Here is a 13,649-nt window from a genome sequence, read left to right as displayed (position 1 = left end):
TATCTAGAGCAATGCTGTGTTCTCATCGACACCAATTTAAACTTCTTGTTGTACTTTAAAATTGGCTACAGAATCCCAATTTCTACATAAGAAAGTTACAGGATGAATAAGAGAGATGAGTAACTAGGCAGCACCTGAATTTTTCTTTACGGGTATCACCATGGGAATGACCCTCTGGCTTTCAAGCACCTTTGTGATACGGCTCTCATATATCTTTTCTCCAAATTCTCTATGGCACCCTAACTGTTCCCCCACAAAGGCTTACCTCTGTCCTGCACCTCCCACACAAAGCCCACGCTAATAGTGTGCCGTCACAGTCAATTATAAATTTACAACTACAACAAATGCTTACGAATTGTTAGGGTAAGGTTCAATAAAACTCGAAAATTACAGGGCAGTGTCTGTTTACACTATGCTCTGTTTAATTGTTCTGCATCAGGAAAACGGACATAATGTGATATTCACGTTTCATAGTTCATAGTTTCAAAGAAAATGCGCCAGAGCAGAAGGTGGCAGCATTCTAAAATACAGGTGGTCTCGCCAGGCCCGTTGAATGTCACATGCGCAGTGTGAAGTACTTGGACACGAACATCACGCAACGTGACTTTACAGTATGTTAGGGGTTTGCAAGCGAATTGAGCAATATTTACCTACTACATTAATTAGTTGATTTAGACTATACTCACTATAGTATTACATCTATCTATGATAGACCCAAGTAGTCCGTTAGTTTGTTTTTAAGCGTCATGTCGACGCAATCTATTCGGGTGTTTCGTAAATTCGAAGGATTATTTTCTGTTTACAAACCGAAGGGAGTTCATTGGAAACTTGTCCGTGATACAGTTGAGACGAATATACTGAAAGGTATGCTGTCTTTGTAGAACTGTTGATTTTGTTCTTTTAAATGGAAATCTGTCAAGGATTTCTCAAGCAAAGCGTTATACATCCTTGTGCAATTTGTACTCCCATCTCCATATACTAGCCTATGTTACACAGCTAAAAAAACTACTGTTCTTGGTCTGCTCAGGTATAAATGCAGCCCCTCCTTCAGCTCCTCGTCTCAGAGTCAAGTTTTTGTTAGGGCCAGGTGGGAACAAGAGTTCCAGTGACCTTACCCTCTCTGCGGCCTCCCTCCCAGCACTAGCTGACCACCCACTGGGTATGTGTAACCTACAGGTTTACTTATCGCTATCTCAATTGTCCACTGTCAATTGTCTATGAATCCATAGAGCAGTGGTTCCCAACCCTGGTCCTCAGGGCATCCCTGTCCTGCATGTTTTATGTTTCCCTGCTCCAACACACCTGATTCAAATGAATGGTCATAAGCAGGCTTCTGCAGAGCTGGTTAACGACCCATTCATTTGAATCAGGTGTGTTGGAGCAGGGAAACATCTAAAACATGCAGGACAGGGGTGCCCTCAGGACCAGGGTTGGGAACCACTGCCATTGAGCATAAAATAACATTGATGCATGTTTCTTCCATTCAAGTAAGTGGGCCTGAGTTTCAGCAGGTCCGTGTAGGAGTCGGACACCGCTTGGATGCCTTCTCCTCGGGTGTTCTAGGTAGAGTATTTTTCTAGGGTTACAGCTCTTTTCTGTGGAAAGGTTTTCAAATTTCACAAGGATTAAATTGTTCTTGTGTAAATTTCGTTATCTACCCAGTTCTTGGAGTTGGGCATGGTAATAAGGCTCTCAAAGACCTCTATGGATCATGTGTCACCAGGGTAAGCTTCTTCATTTCAACCTCAAACAGGACGCACATTTTTTACATGATACAAAAGCACCATAGAGATTTGTAACCATATTTAAAAATGGGCTTTTTGTTTCAGGATTACATCTTGGAGGGGGAATTTGGGATGGCCACTAACAATTTCACTCACACTGGCACCATCATAGAGAAAACCACATATGGTATGTTAGTTTCCTCCAGCAACACAATGACTCTTGTTGAGGGACTTGTTGTTCTTGTTGGTTAGTTGTAACTGATTTAACTTCTTGTACTCGCTGTGAATTATATAATTGTTTCTTGCTTTCCTATAGGTACACTCTTGCATTTTTTGAGGTTCATGTTGTTTCATTGTAACTTAACTACATGCTCTTATGTTTCTTCCCATTGGCACTTATTTGCTTTTCACAATGTATGCGTCATGTTTTGGCTACCCACAATGTTTTTGGGGCTATCTTATTTATGATCATTGACCTATGCACTTTTGTAAAGCTCTCTCTTGGAAGTTGCTTTGGATAAAAGCATCTGCTAAATGAATAAATGTAAATGTGACAGCTCTCTTTGTTAAGAATGTTTCCATAAAATACTAAATCTGTTATGAAGGCTACACTATTACTCATGCTTTCAAACATGTCCTTCTTCTGACAGATCACATCACTAGGGACAAGCTGGAGAAAGTCTTGGCCATGATGCAGGGAGTAAACCAGAAGGCTCTTCTTGTGTATGTCTACATTTATGTCCATATTGAAAACGACTGAAGTCATCAAATAACTCCTGGAGTTTCAAATGTATGCCTCTTCTTGCAGATACTCCAATGTCGACATGAGCTCCCAGGAGGCATATGAACTGGCCGTGAAGGGGGCACTGCGTCCAGATGGGAAAACACCGCCAATAATGTTGGGATTGCGCTGCTTACACTTTCAACCACCCCACTTCACCCTGGGTGAGTGGTCACCAACGATCCCACTAATACCTACTCACACATGACTGTCAATAGAGAATGCAGCTGTCTTCTGCTTATACTATGTAAAATGATTAGCATCTGGTATATCAGAAAATCATGTGATTATCCGTTACAGAGGTGCAGTGCATAAATGAGACACAACGATACCTGTGCAAAGTCCTTCATGAGGTCGGTTTGGAGCTCCGCAGCTCTGCATTTTGTAAAGGAGTGCGGCGCACCAGAGATGGGCCGTTCATCTTGCGGGACACTTTGACCCGCCATCACTGGGCTGCTCCTGATGTCATGCAGGCCATCCAACAGTACCGCTCTCAAAAGCTCACAAAGGCACCCAAACACAGGATGGATACCAAAAGCACCATCACAGGCACCCAAGAGGACAACCATACAGACAATCAATGGCAAGAGAAGGGAGGAAAAGAAGCAATTGCTCCACTCAACTGACTTCAGTATTTTGACATAAGCTGTCCTCATATTTGTAACTTTTATTTATTCTGTGATGTCTATGGCGAAAAATGCTGCAATGGAACATGCAAATTCACATGTATATTATTCAGATTAAAGTATGTCATGAAAATATGTTTATGGTAGTAATAAGGAGTGTATTGTAGATTTTAATGTCGAAAAGAAACTTTTAGGACAACCAATCAATACTTCCCCGAAATAGCCACATGGTGGCAGGAGAAGTTGCCTTCTCGGGATGGCATTTATTTTTCTTATAAATTATGCCTTATACGACATTCTACTGTAGCACAGACTGTACAAAGTAGTCTATATTATGCTACTATCAATTGGGTAAAAAGTTGCTGTACTAATTGCCTACCATTTAGACATGGTTGGGAACGATTCCTGTGAGCAAGATGTGTTCTGCGGATGTATTTGATCGCCGCACATTCAGCAAATCCAAAACGATACGCTTTGCAACAATTTGGTGCCCACCGCTTTACGTAATAGCCTACTTCGTAATACCACGCCAGTAATATTCAACATTTTTCTGGGTTTGTATGTTTTTCAAAATAATGTATTAGTTACTAAATGTGTTTGGTTATGCTGATCACTGCTGGTTAGGTAGGCCCATGTTTGACTAAAAAGTCCTTGAGTGAATTACGAGGAGGAGCAGACCTAGCCAATACATGACTCCCCCCACCCCAATCTGATTTGAATGCTATTTAGCCTTTGATATTGGTAGATTATAGTTGTCATGCAAGGACCATTGCGCTGGGTGCTTTGGGATGTGAAAGACACCCTATTGAAGGTCCGCCGGTCTGTGGGGGAGCAGTATTGCCATGAGGCAAAAAGAGCTGGATTGAGCCTTGATTCTGTAGAGGTGGAGACTGCTTTCCGTCGGGTTTACCGCCAGTTCTCTCGCATCCATCCCAACTACGGCACTTCTCAGGGCCTAAATGGAAAAACTTGGTGGTGCGGGGTGGTGCGGGACACCTTCCTCCAGTGTCGCGTACAGGATCCTGCCTTGCTGGACAAGTTAGCAGACAACCTATACCATAACTTCAGCAACTCGGACAATTGGGAGGTAAGGGTGTTATCAAATTCAGCGTTAGAGTTATAATAGGGTTTGTCAGGGAATACAATTTGTCCTGACCAGACCATTACCAGTAGGAAATACGTTTTTTCCATACAATTCTGTATGGGTGTACAATATGAAAATATAAAACAAAATATTGTTATTTCTCAGGTGTTTCCAGACTCAAAAAGGGCCTTAGAGAGCTGTTCATCTGTGGGGCTGAAACTTGGTGTGGTGTCTAACTTTGACAGTCGTCTGGAAGGGATTTTACAAGCCTGTGGCCTGCTGTCTCACTTCAGTTTCCTGGTGACGTCGGAGGAAGCACGCGTGGCCAAGCCTAATCCTGCCATTTTTTACCTGGCCTTGAAGAAATGCGGTGTGCCTGCAGCTCAAGTGGCCCACATTGGGGACCACTATGACTATGACTATATCACCGCTCGCTCCTTGGGCATCCATGGGTACTTGTTAGATAGAGATAAGAAGCACTGCCACCTAGATGTACCCCAGCAGCATTTAATACATTCTCTAGAGGAACTGTCAATAAGACTTCAGACAAATATTGGTTAATGGAATATCCCTGGGTTTCAGAAAACCATTGTAAAAAATAACACCAATTAAAATAAGCTTACTATTTGTCCAGTTCACATTCTATTTGTAAATGTATATAAATGTTATTTACACAATCAAGCCTGGCTACATGCCATTCAAAACAGTGAGGGAAGGTGTGCATTTTCTCAAAGCCTACTTTTGATGTGTTTTGTTAGTGACTAACAGGCTGAAAACCTTTTAGCGGTAGTGATCTCAAAGAGGCAGGAATGTACTGTGTCATGTCAATGTAGCATACAGATGTATTTCAATATGTCAAGTATACATAGTATTGAAATCAGAACTAATCAGGCAACTTGAATGGAAATCCTTTTACAGCTTACTGTCCTGTATATTTGAGTTCTAAGCAGTACATCCATAAATCCACCACCTGGACCAATCTTTCAACACTACACTCATGAGTTAACAGGAAATGTGCCTGTAGGGGGAAGGGAATCCACCAGTTGTCGTCCCAATGGCTTGGCAAGAATAAAACATCCTACTTTGTTATATAGACAGTGGTCCTTTTCACTGCAAAATGTATCATGAATTTGCTGTGAGCTGTAAGTGGCTATTACGAGAAGACAGTGGAATTAGTTGGTGGAATCCTTGTCCCAGACTCGTGTGAGATGATGCGTTCTCCCTCCAGCTGTGCCCTCAGTCAGTTAAGCTCTTTGATCAGAACAACACATTCCCAACAAATAAACATTTATGTGAACATTTTTGATAAAAGCGTTTTTATTGTTATCAACGATGGTGTCAGCAGTGATGTCAGAGAGAAATGCAGAGTTGTGAAAGGGACTGGAGTGGGCAGGATTGCTTAACCCTAATACTTAAATACTCTTATTTCAAACCATCTGGTCTGAGAGATACTGTGAATGTTGGGTTAGGATCAAAAAGACCAAGAGAGGGTGTACACTAGTGAGTAGCACAGCGCAAATCTTTCAGTTATTGAAATTGAACAATGTCGTAAATCCAAAACTGAAGTCATGGACATGCGCATTGAATCTTGCTCAAAATAGTTGATGCTGTCTTACATAACATATCCGCACTCGATGTTGGATAGGTCCCTGTATTGTCACCTGTCCCTCTCTATTTTCTCCCCATCAGAACCTAAGCCTTTTGTTATCTTTAGGGATGCCCCCAGAAGAGCTCCTTAATTCAAAGCTGGCTTTAGTAAGCTCAGCCAGTTGGGAAGGACTCCCTATAAATCCAATTGCAAGCATAATAGGATTGGGAAATACAACACAGCTTATGATGGAGAGAACAAAAGGGAAGAGCAAATTATAGATTGAGAGAAGATGAAAGGTTAAACCAACAAAATCTGCAAAGGGAAATAAATAGATCTAGTATGTGGGTCAACTCACATTTTCACAAGAACACGTATGTGTTCTCAGACTACATATAGGCCTAAACATATAGTAACCAAGGGCATAAGCAAACAAACAAATAAATAAAAGCTACAAACAAGTTCAACCTTTCCTTCAGCTAAAAAAGCACTCATGGGGTAGGCTCTTTGTTCAGTTGAGCCTGGGGTTCAGAGTTTTATGTTTGTATTTCCCCTTTTGAAATATTCAGTGAGAGGAAAAATAGACAAACAGAAAGCTTTGTACAAGACAGATGAGGGAAAAAAGACCCGTAAAAGTGAAGAGAGAAAGCACGCAATGGATTGTACCTTCTGAAATGGCGCATCTCTGAAGATAGTCAAGTGAAGGATACAAGCTGGGTCAGACTGTGTAATGCTATAGGGTTACATGGAATCAGAGTGACAGACAGCACCAAGACAAATGTTTGCAGATTAGAATGTTTTTTTTTTCTTTTCATTAATACATATTTTTCCATTGAAAACAGAAAGTTCAATAACAGTACAACATTGAAGTGGTTAGTTATCTGGAAAAGTTATTCTGTTGGTGATGTTTCAACTAAAGACTTAATCACAGAAGTAACACTGCAGATTGTAAAACATTCTGACATAACTTAACATATCCATGGTCCTTATTTTATACAGAACATATTTTCAGGGTTTATATACAAGTTTACTTATATATTTGACATTTTCATGCTAACTATTAACTATAATGCTCATTTTCATTCTCTATTCAGATATTGACAGGGAACAAGAAAACATGCATATATCTCCTTAGGAAACAAATGTTATTGTTTGGTATGTAAACAACAATGAAAACATGTTCACAACGCAACAAGACCGCACTTAAACACACACTCATACTTTCATTCATATACATCCATTCACCATTTTTTTTTCAGAAAGTATCAATCGTATCTACTTCAAAAGCAAACATTCAAAACCCCAGAATCAAGGAAAGAAAGAAAAAAATATTGGCATGTCTCTCCCTTCTATCAATTCAATCTAAATCACTTTCTAGAATGCAGACCTTTTTTGCATGTTTACTCCACCCAGACCAACAGCCACAATTTTGTTTTGTTTTTACCCATAACCTATTTCTACGCTCACTACAACACATTTGGTCCTTGAATACTTTCCAAAAAGCCAGGCTTGTTTGCCTGGTATGACCTCTCAGTATGACCTCTCAAAGCATAAGAGTGGTGGTGTCTTCCATGACGGCATTAAATCAACACCTAGTAACTTCTGTGCATATACTCACAAGTGGTCCATAAGGTGCATTTGGCATTTCTTGCACGTGAACCCATTTCTAATATCTCTAAATAAAGTTATACCTCTAAACCATAAGTGCACAATTTTGTGATTAAGCTTAAAGAACAAGTGAGCTTTGACAAATTCCATACATTGAAGTAAGCAACTGAAATAAGCACAGGTTTTCTGTTGCCGGATACTCACGCTTTTGCAACATGTGCCTGGTAACATGCAATTGTAAGGACACACAATAAAAAGTAAAAAGTCATTTACTGGTTCTAAACCTCAGAGGCATTCAGAATTGTTCAGAAAAAAACACTAACATAAGAGGTTAGTAGCAGCACTGGAGTCATTCAACACCTTTACAATAACTAAAGACCTCTTCTCCATGAAATCCAGCCCCTTGTTTATCTTCACTGATTTAACAAAAGCAATATAAAAGACATTGGGGTAGTTAATTTAGGACTAAATATACTTGAGAAAGTGGTGTATTAGGGATATTACTTTGTACAACAAAAAATACATTGGCAATATTTGCGAGGCATATTTGTCAGAACTTTTTTTCCCATATTCAAAATTGATTCAGTCAGTAGATCCTTACTCTCTTACTCTCCCTTAGTCTAAGAATACCTACAAATAAGAATTCCCCATTTTTGTAAGGTGAAGTGAGTTTATATACCTTGCTTAAAAAATAACTAAAACTTATTTAAAGAACACATTTTCCCTCCATTCTTTAATAAAAAATTATCTCAGTGATCACATAATTTATACGGTGTTTGTTAAAAAGACAAAAATGGGGAGTATTTGAGGTCCTCTTACTTGAAGTATATCACACAGGATGTCCGTCTGAGATCATGCATTTTGTTGTTCCACATCGTCTTTGGATGCCAAACCTCTTCTGAAAAGGTGTTCTCTGTCATGTCCAGAATCAGCCCTCCAGGCAGTGTCCTCATAATGATACAGTGCTGGGGCTAACTCCTCATATTCCTCCTTTCAATTCTCTCTAGGTGAGCCAGGTCAATTCCTAAATCTGATGGACTTAGTTTGATGTTAACAGAGGTGAGTCAATTTCTTGCTCCCTCACATCGTAAATAATCCAGCTGTCAGTCAACCATCTTGGTTCCAGTCTGTAGAGATCCCAGGATGTGGAATTTCATTGTGTAAAATCTAGAAGAATGATCCTCTTAAACCACTGGAAAAAAATGGTGGAAAAAATAAATAACAGGGAATTTAGCATGGTTACGTGGGAAAAGTCCTACATGAACACTACTGTGCTGTATTTTGCGTGGAACTAAATTTTAAGATCACTCTCTGACTCAAACCTTGCAAACATATTCATCAATACAAAAGTTGTAGTCATGTAAGTCATCACCAACACAGACCATGAAAGTATGATCACATAATCTAGGCTAAAATCTATCCCTTGAAACTAACTACTCCATCAATTCTACTCCACATTAAAGCACACTGATGAACACGACCCAATAGTACCTTGTGCATAGGGAACGTGATCTGACAGAGGTAATGAACAAAACAAGAATATAATCAATCAGAAGCACCGAGAAAACAACATCTGTATATTTGTGATAAGTCTACTTCTATGTGATATAAGAAACTTACATGAAGGGTAAGAGGCAAGTATGGAAATATTTGACTTAGATTTGCATAACCATTGGATTGATCCATAGCATGACACTGCTGAATAAGAGAAAGCACTGAATATATAGTTTTCCAGTCATCGCTCTTAATCTAGTTGTCTATCCACATTAAGTTAACAAATACAAAATATGTTAGTATGACAATGGAGGCATTGTGCTTTTTGTAAGAATAAATATAAATTTCCAGTAAACTTGTAGTATGTTTTAACTAAACATCATAGGACTAATGTATTATGAAAACCAAAACGGGTCTTGAATGCACAGGGACAGTTCAGTCACTTTGATTAATTGAATACCTGCCAATCAGGTTTATACACTCCATGGATTCCAGTTTCAAGAAACGTCAGTGAGCAAAATTGCTAAATAGACTGAGGCCAAAAGAGAATTTAAGTATCTACCACTTTCAGTTTGACAGCAGGATGCTTTGCCTGTCAGCATACTTCCAGGTTTTTCTGGGACACAGTAGAAGGCCTGGGTCCGCCTATGACTTTCACGCCTCCACCAGCAACTTGGAAAGAAAGGACATATCACCATGTAAGAAAACCATGTGTGGTTATATTCAACTACGCAATCACTTTATGACATACAAGAGTGATGGGGAAATATTTGTGGATTGATCACATCACTGTGTACTGTATGCACTCACTGTAAAAGAGTGCAAAGCAGCATCATCATGACACTACCAATCACACAGAGTACTAGCACTGTGGCGACTGTCTGTTGCCTGTGATTGGTTGCGACAACAGCCAGCAGGTCGGCATGTTCACACCTCATCCCAACGAAGCCAGGGTGACACCTGCATGTGATGGACAGGGACTGAGTTGACATGGTAATAATAATGTTCTACATCCTCAAAGCATAAACCTCAAATCTCAAGCAATATTTTAGATTTGCAACGTTTTCAGATGTAATAGGTTCCAAGCATCGCAGAATACCAAAAATAGACTTTATGAGTATAAGTCAGATGTATTCATTCTCAATCCTCCCCAAACAAAGGTCTCAGGGTGCAAACCAAGGGGTGGCAGAGACAAACCTAAACATGTTTTGCAGTAAATCTGTGTGTGTGTGTGTGTGTGTGTGTGTGAGACAGAGATGCTCTTTGCTTATTCATGCACGTAACAGCAAGTTACACTTACACACATGCAGGAGTCTCCTCCAATATCAGGAAACGACAGGTTCCATGGAAGCAGAAATGGGTGTGCGAATCCGGACAATCATCAAAATGAGAGCGAACGGCTGCTGCCACAAACTCTGTGAGGGAGATATGGAGCCATTACTTTACATTTTAGAACTGTAATCATAGAGCTTTAATCTATTAAACAATCAAAATGCTCCTTTCTAGTAAGTGTGACCCTTTTCCATAACTTCAAAGGCCAGTGTCTAAGGAATCTGTCATAGGTCAAGTTTTAGCTTCAAGTCTACAAGAGGACACCCATGCTCCAGTTCCAGGGCAGCAGGGTCGCTTACGTCAAGGACAGTCCAGAAGAAAAACAGCTATGCATTAAGAGGTGCTGGATTCAAAGAGACAAGGACTAAATTCCCAATTTGACATAGCAAACAAAAAGGTCTGTCCATCAACCCCATTAAAGCACAAGAGATCCCTGCAGGGAATACAACCTAGAATTCACCCCATTTCTTCAGTTACACACTCCATCAAAGACATTATTTAGGATGAATATCATGCAAGACAAGTGGAATAAAAGTCCCAAAAGAAACATAACTTTTATCATCAAAAAGCTTGATGCAAGAGGACAATGATAACCAAGTTACAGAGCACCGTTTTGAATATACATACAGCTCAAATAATACTCAAACTACATGCTTGCTCAAATTGCTTTGCACAAACACAGTTCTATGTAGGTTTCTTAGGGCAGCCAAAACAGATGTTACAATGTGGCATTCAGAGAGAAGGGGATGGTAAGCAGACAGACAGATAGCTGCATTACAGCAGTCACATACTCCATTCCAGTGGTAAATGGCCTTTTGGATTCCAGCCTACATGCATTGTCTCCTTTCAGGCCCTGTAAAAGCCCTCTGTTTTCCCAGAGGCATTTGCCCTACCAGTCTCTTTCCATGTGATTTTGGCAGTCATTCCAGGATGAAATTCATGAGGAAATCAGTCATTATAGGGCATTTTCTGAATTTTATATGGAGCCGTGTAGATAGTTACAGTAATTTCTAGCTGCAACCTAAGCAGTGCTTTATACTCTTCTATTTCAGTCATGGTTTAATCAATCCATCAGACTATCTTTTCTGGGATATCCCAATACCCAGCACTCACAAGACATGTTTGCTTGTGCAGACACTTACTTTTCACTGGAATTTTAGTAGTAATAGGAGTGGTAGAAATAGTGGTGGAAGAGGTGGCAGAGGTTGTTGTGGTGGTAGTAGCTGAAGTAGTAGAACCAATGGTAGAATTACCCTGTCCCGTACCATAGGTAAAGAAGGACCCTATAGGATGGAACACATTGTAGAAGCATCAATACAGACCTTTTAGGACATTTAAGGGAAATCATGAAATGAGGACACCAGTTAAAATGTGAATCAATTACTCTACTACCCTTAACATGCCAACACAAATACTCTTCACATGGTATGAACTAGATACACTTGTTTTACAGTTTGGCTCAAATTCAGTGTGTGTGGGTGTAGCTATATATATTGTGAGAGAACTGATGATATAAATTAGACCTCCATCAGACAGGGAAGCCTCTTAGTTATTGATGATGAGCCTCCTCTGAGTATTACTAAGTACAACGTCCAACAAAGAGACGATGCTGCGTCCAGCTGATCAGCCAACCAAAGGAGCAGGGTCAAGTATCCATCACTAACAGGATGAGTCCATTAAAAAACTATACATAGCTGGTGTTCACACACAGACGATAAAGAGTTAGAATACAGGCTTACAGGAATACAGGAAATACAGGCTTTTAAAATGGAAAAGGCCTACATGTGGATGGATCAACTAAGGCAAATCCACCAAATTAGTTAACATTTTTGTCTTCTGTCCTCATAAATGCAATCACCCACATCAAAGGGATCCAAGTGATTAATTTAGCTGTGGGTCATAGGTACGCAGCAGACCATTTCCCGATAGGATCATTAATTAACGTACATGAACTTCCATGTATTAGACTATTCACTTGATATCACGTTTATGTAGCCTAATCAAAACACGTGTTTGATGATGCACACACGATGCACATTTATCACATTTTTAAAACAACATTTGTTTCAACAAGGTTTTAGCACTCACCAGTGATGAGAAAGATCGTGTCCCAGAAAACGCGATTCATTGTGAAGTCTTGTTTTTGCTTATCCACCAAAACGTGAGTAGCCAATACAGATTACTCCAGTCCATTAACACTTGAAGATCTAATTACACGTTCTTATTAGAAAATAAAATGTTACACTCTAAAACTGATTAGATGTTAAATCCTGTCTACGTAGGCTACTTTATTGACCGTCTGCAAGTTAGCAAACAAATGTTCAGACTTCAGCCAATGCCAAGTGCAAGCGTAGTGTGCGTGAATGACATGTCATCGTTAAAGTGTCTAAGAAGTAATTAAATCTCTTATTATTTTCTGAATATTGTTTTCCGTAACGCTACTTTCCATTATAAAGACGGTCAATCCGAATGGCTTCCTTTAGAATGGTCTGCATCAATAGAAGACACCTCCAAGAACACGTATCTAATCTCATCCCCCTCCACCGAAGGATCCACCGAAGAGACAGTGAGATACGCTAATTGAAAAGGAAGGGGAGAGTTCATTCAACATTCGGTTAGGGTTACCACTCCTTCCCAGTAGGGGGAGGGCAGAAAAGTCCAAACGCCCAAATTAGTCCGCTTAAAGTGTAAAATAGGCCTACACTTATCACAATAATTAAATTAGGCTTTCATAATTCAATTTCATAACTCAATAACTAAATATTCCATGTCCTCATATTTTAACTTGCAAAAGTAGTAGCCTAGCTTTGACAACAGTTGTTGACTATTCCAACAACCAGAATGTGTAGGACCTATGCTTTGTAACAAAACGAATGCATAAATCAATATTTAAATAGCATATCATTGTTGGTGAATTAAGCCTAGGCCTACATTAAAACTTTCTACAAAATTCATGTAAAGAAAAAACATAGGAACGTAGAATAATCCAAGATGACGGGCCACTCTTAATGTAACAGTGGATCATGCCTCTGCCATTCGGTCTTCAACTCTGTTAGCTCCTACTCATCCAAAACGTATATCCAAATATTTTCAGGTCATGAAGCCTACTTCTGTCGACAGTAGCTGTTTTAGCTCCATCTGGTGGCTAGATAGCGCCAGAGAGCCGCAAATTTGAAACTGCGATCACTCGCTCAGTGTACAGTAGGTACAATAGTCAGAGGACAGTGTTGAGTGCTCTCCCAACCACTGTTTTTAGCGTATCCAGTGTTTAAAACAACCATCTGACTCGATTCAGCATGTCAGATCTTGCTGTGGAAAAGGTACCGTAACATTTACATTGTATGCTATATTTTAAATTACATGAGAAAAAGGTGCCTACTATTCAGATGCATGAAGTTTAAAGTCAAGTACT

The 13,649-nt window shown here is 39.8% G+C and overlaps 3 protein-coding genes across 4 annotated transcripts; 2 read left to right on the top strand and 1 right to left on the bottom strand.

Annotated features, from left to right (window-relative positions):
- Positions 1-573: 573 nt before the first annotated feature.
- Positions 574-3,266, top strand: trub2 (TruB pseudouridine (psi) synthase family member 2). The gene is made up of 8 exons (XM_084704073.1): positions 574-864; positions 1,028-1,159; positions 1,489-1,563; positions 1,663-1,724; positions 1,830-1,911; positions 2,375-2,447; positions 2,533-2,669; positions 2,806-3,266. The coding sequence occupies exons 1-8, from the start codon at positions 747-749 to the stop codon at positions 3,129-3,131; spliced, it is 1,005 nt and encodes a 334-aa protein (XP_084560199.1). The 5' UTR covers positions 574-746; the 3' UTR covers positions 3,132-3,266.
- Positions 3,267-3,378: 112 nt separating this feature from the next.
- Positions 3,379-5,512, top strand: hdhd3 (haloacid dehalogenase-like hydrolase domain containing 3). Its single transcript, XM_084704074.1, has 2 exons — positions 3,379-4,218; positions 4,381-5,512. The coding sequence occupies exons 1-2, from the start codon at positions 3,889-3,891 to the stop codon at positions 4,774-4,776; spliced, it is 726 nt and encodes a 241-aa protein (XP_084560200.1). The 5' UTR covers positions 3,379-3,888; the 3' UTR covers positions 4,777-5,512.
- A 1,005-nt stretch (positions 5,513-6,517) lies between these two features.
- tgfa (transforming growth factor, alpha) lies at positions 6,518-12,822 on the bottom strand. 2 transcript variants are annotated; one of them, XM_084704076.1, is made up of 6 exons: positions 12,326-12,822; positions 11,380-11,520; positions 10,206-10,320; positions 9,716-9,865; positions 9,468-9,577; positions 6,518-8,603 (listed from the first exon to the last, which is right to left on the bottom strand). In XM_084704076.1, the coding sequence occupies exons 1-6, from the start codon at positions 12,363-12,365 to the stop codon at positions 8,596-8,598; spliced, it is 564 nt and encodes a 187-aa protein (XP_084560202.1). In that variant the 5' UTR covers positions 12,366-12,822; the 3' UTR covers positions 6,518-8,595. The 2 variants fall into 2 exon arrangements, with proteins under 2 accessions (XP_084560202.1, XP_084560201.1); XM_084704075.1 differs by lacking the exon at positions 6,518-8,603 and having other exon boundaries at positions 8,966-9,577.
- Between the last annotated feature and the right edge of the window lie 827 nt (positions 12,823-13,649).

Source organism: Hypomesus nipponensis, chromosome 9, assembly GCF_054491055.1.
Source record: "Hypomesus nipponensis isolate SF chromosome 9, ASM5449105v1, whole genome shotgun sequence".
Lineage (NCBI taxonomy): Eukaryota > Metazoa > Chordata > Actinopteri > Osmeriformes > Osmeridae > Hypomesus > Hypomesus nipponensis.
This window is presented reverse-complemented; position numbering and strand designations above follow the sequence as displayed.

Coding starts and splice junctions, on each gene's coding strand:
- trub2 (XM_084704073.1), top strand. CDS start 747: ATGTCGACGCAATCTATTCGGGTGTTTCGTAAATTCGAAGGATTATTT. Junction 865..1,027: donor TGAGACGAATATACTGAAAG/GTATGCTGTCTT, acceptor TGGTCTGCTCAG/GTATAAATGCAGCCCCTCCT. Junction 2,448..2,532: donor AACCAGAAGGCTCTTCTTGT/GTATGTCTACAT, acceptor CTCTTCTTGCAG/ATACTCCAATGTCGACATGA.
- hdhd3 (XM_084704074.1), top strand. CDS start 3,889: ATGCAAGGACCATTGCGCTGGGTGCTTTGGGATGTGAAAGACACCCTA. Junction 4,219..4,380: donor GCAACTCGGACAATTGGGAG/GTAAGGGTGTTA, acceptor GTTATTTCTCAG/GTGTTTCCAGACTCAAAAAG.
- tgfa (XM_084704075.1), bottom strand. CDS start 12,365: ATGAATCGCGTTTTCTGGGACACGATCTTTCTCATCACTG. Junction 11,521..12,325: donor CACGATCTTTCTCATCACTG/GTGAGTGCTAAA, acceptor TCCATCCTATAG/GGTCCTTCTTTACCTATGGT. Junction 9,578..9,715: donor CTGCTTTGCACTCTTTTACA/GTGAGTGCATAC, acceptor TTTCTTTCCAAG/TTGCTGGTGGAGGCGTGAAA.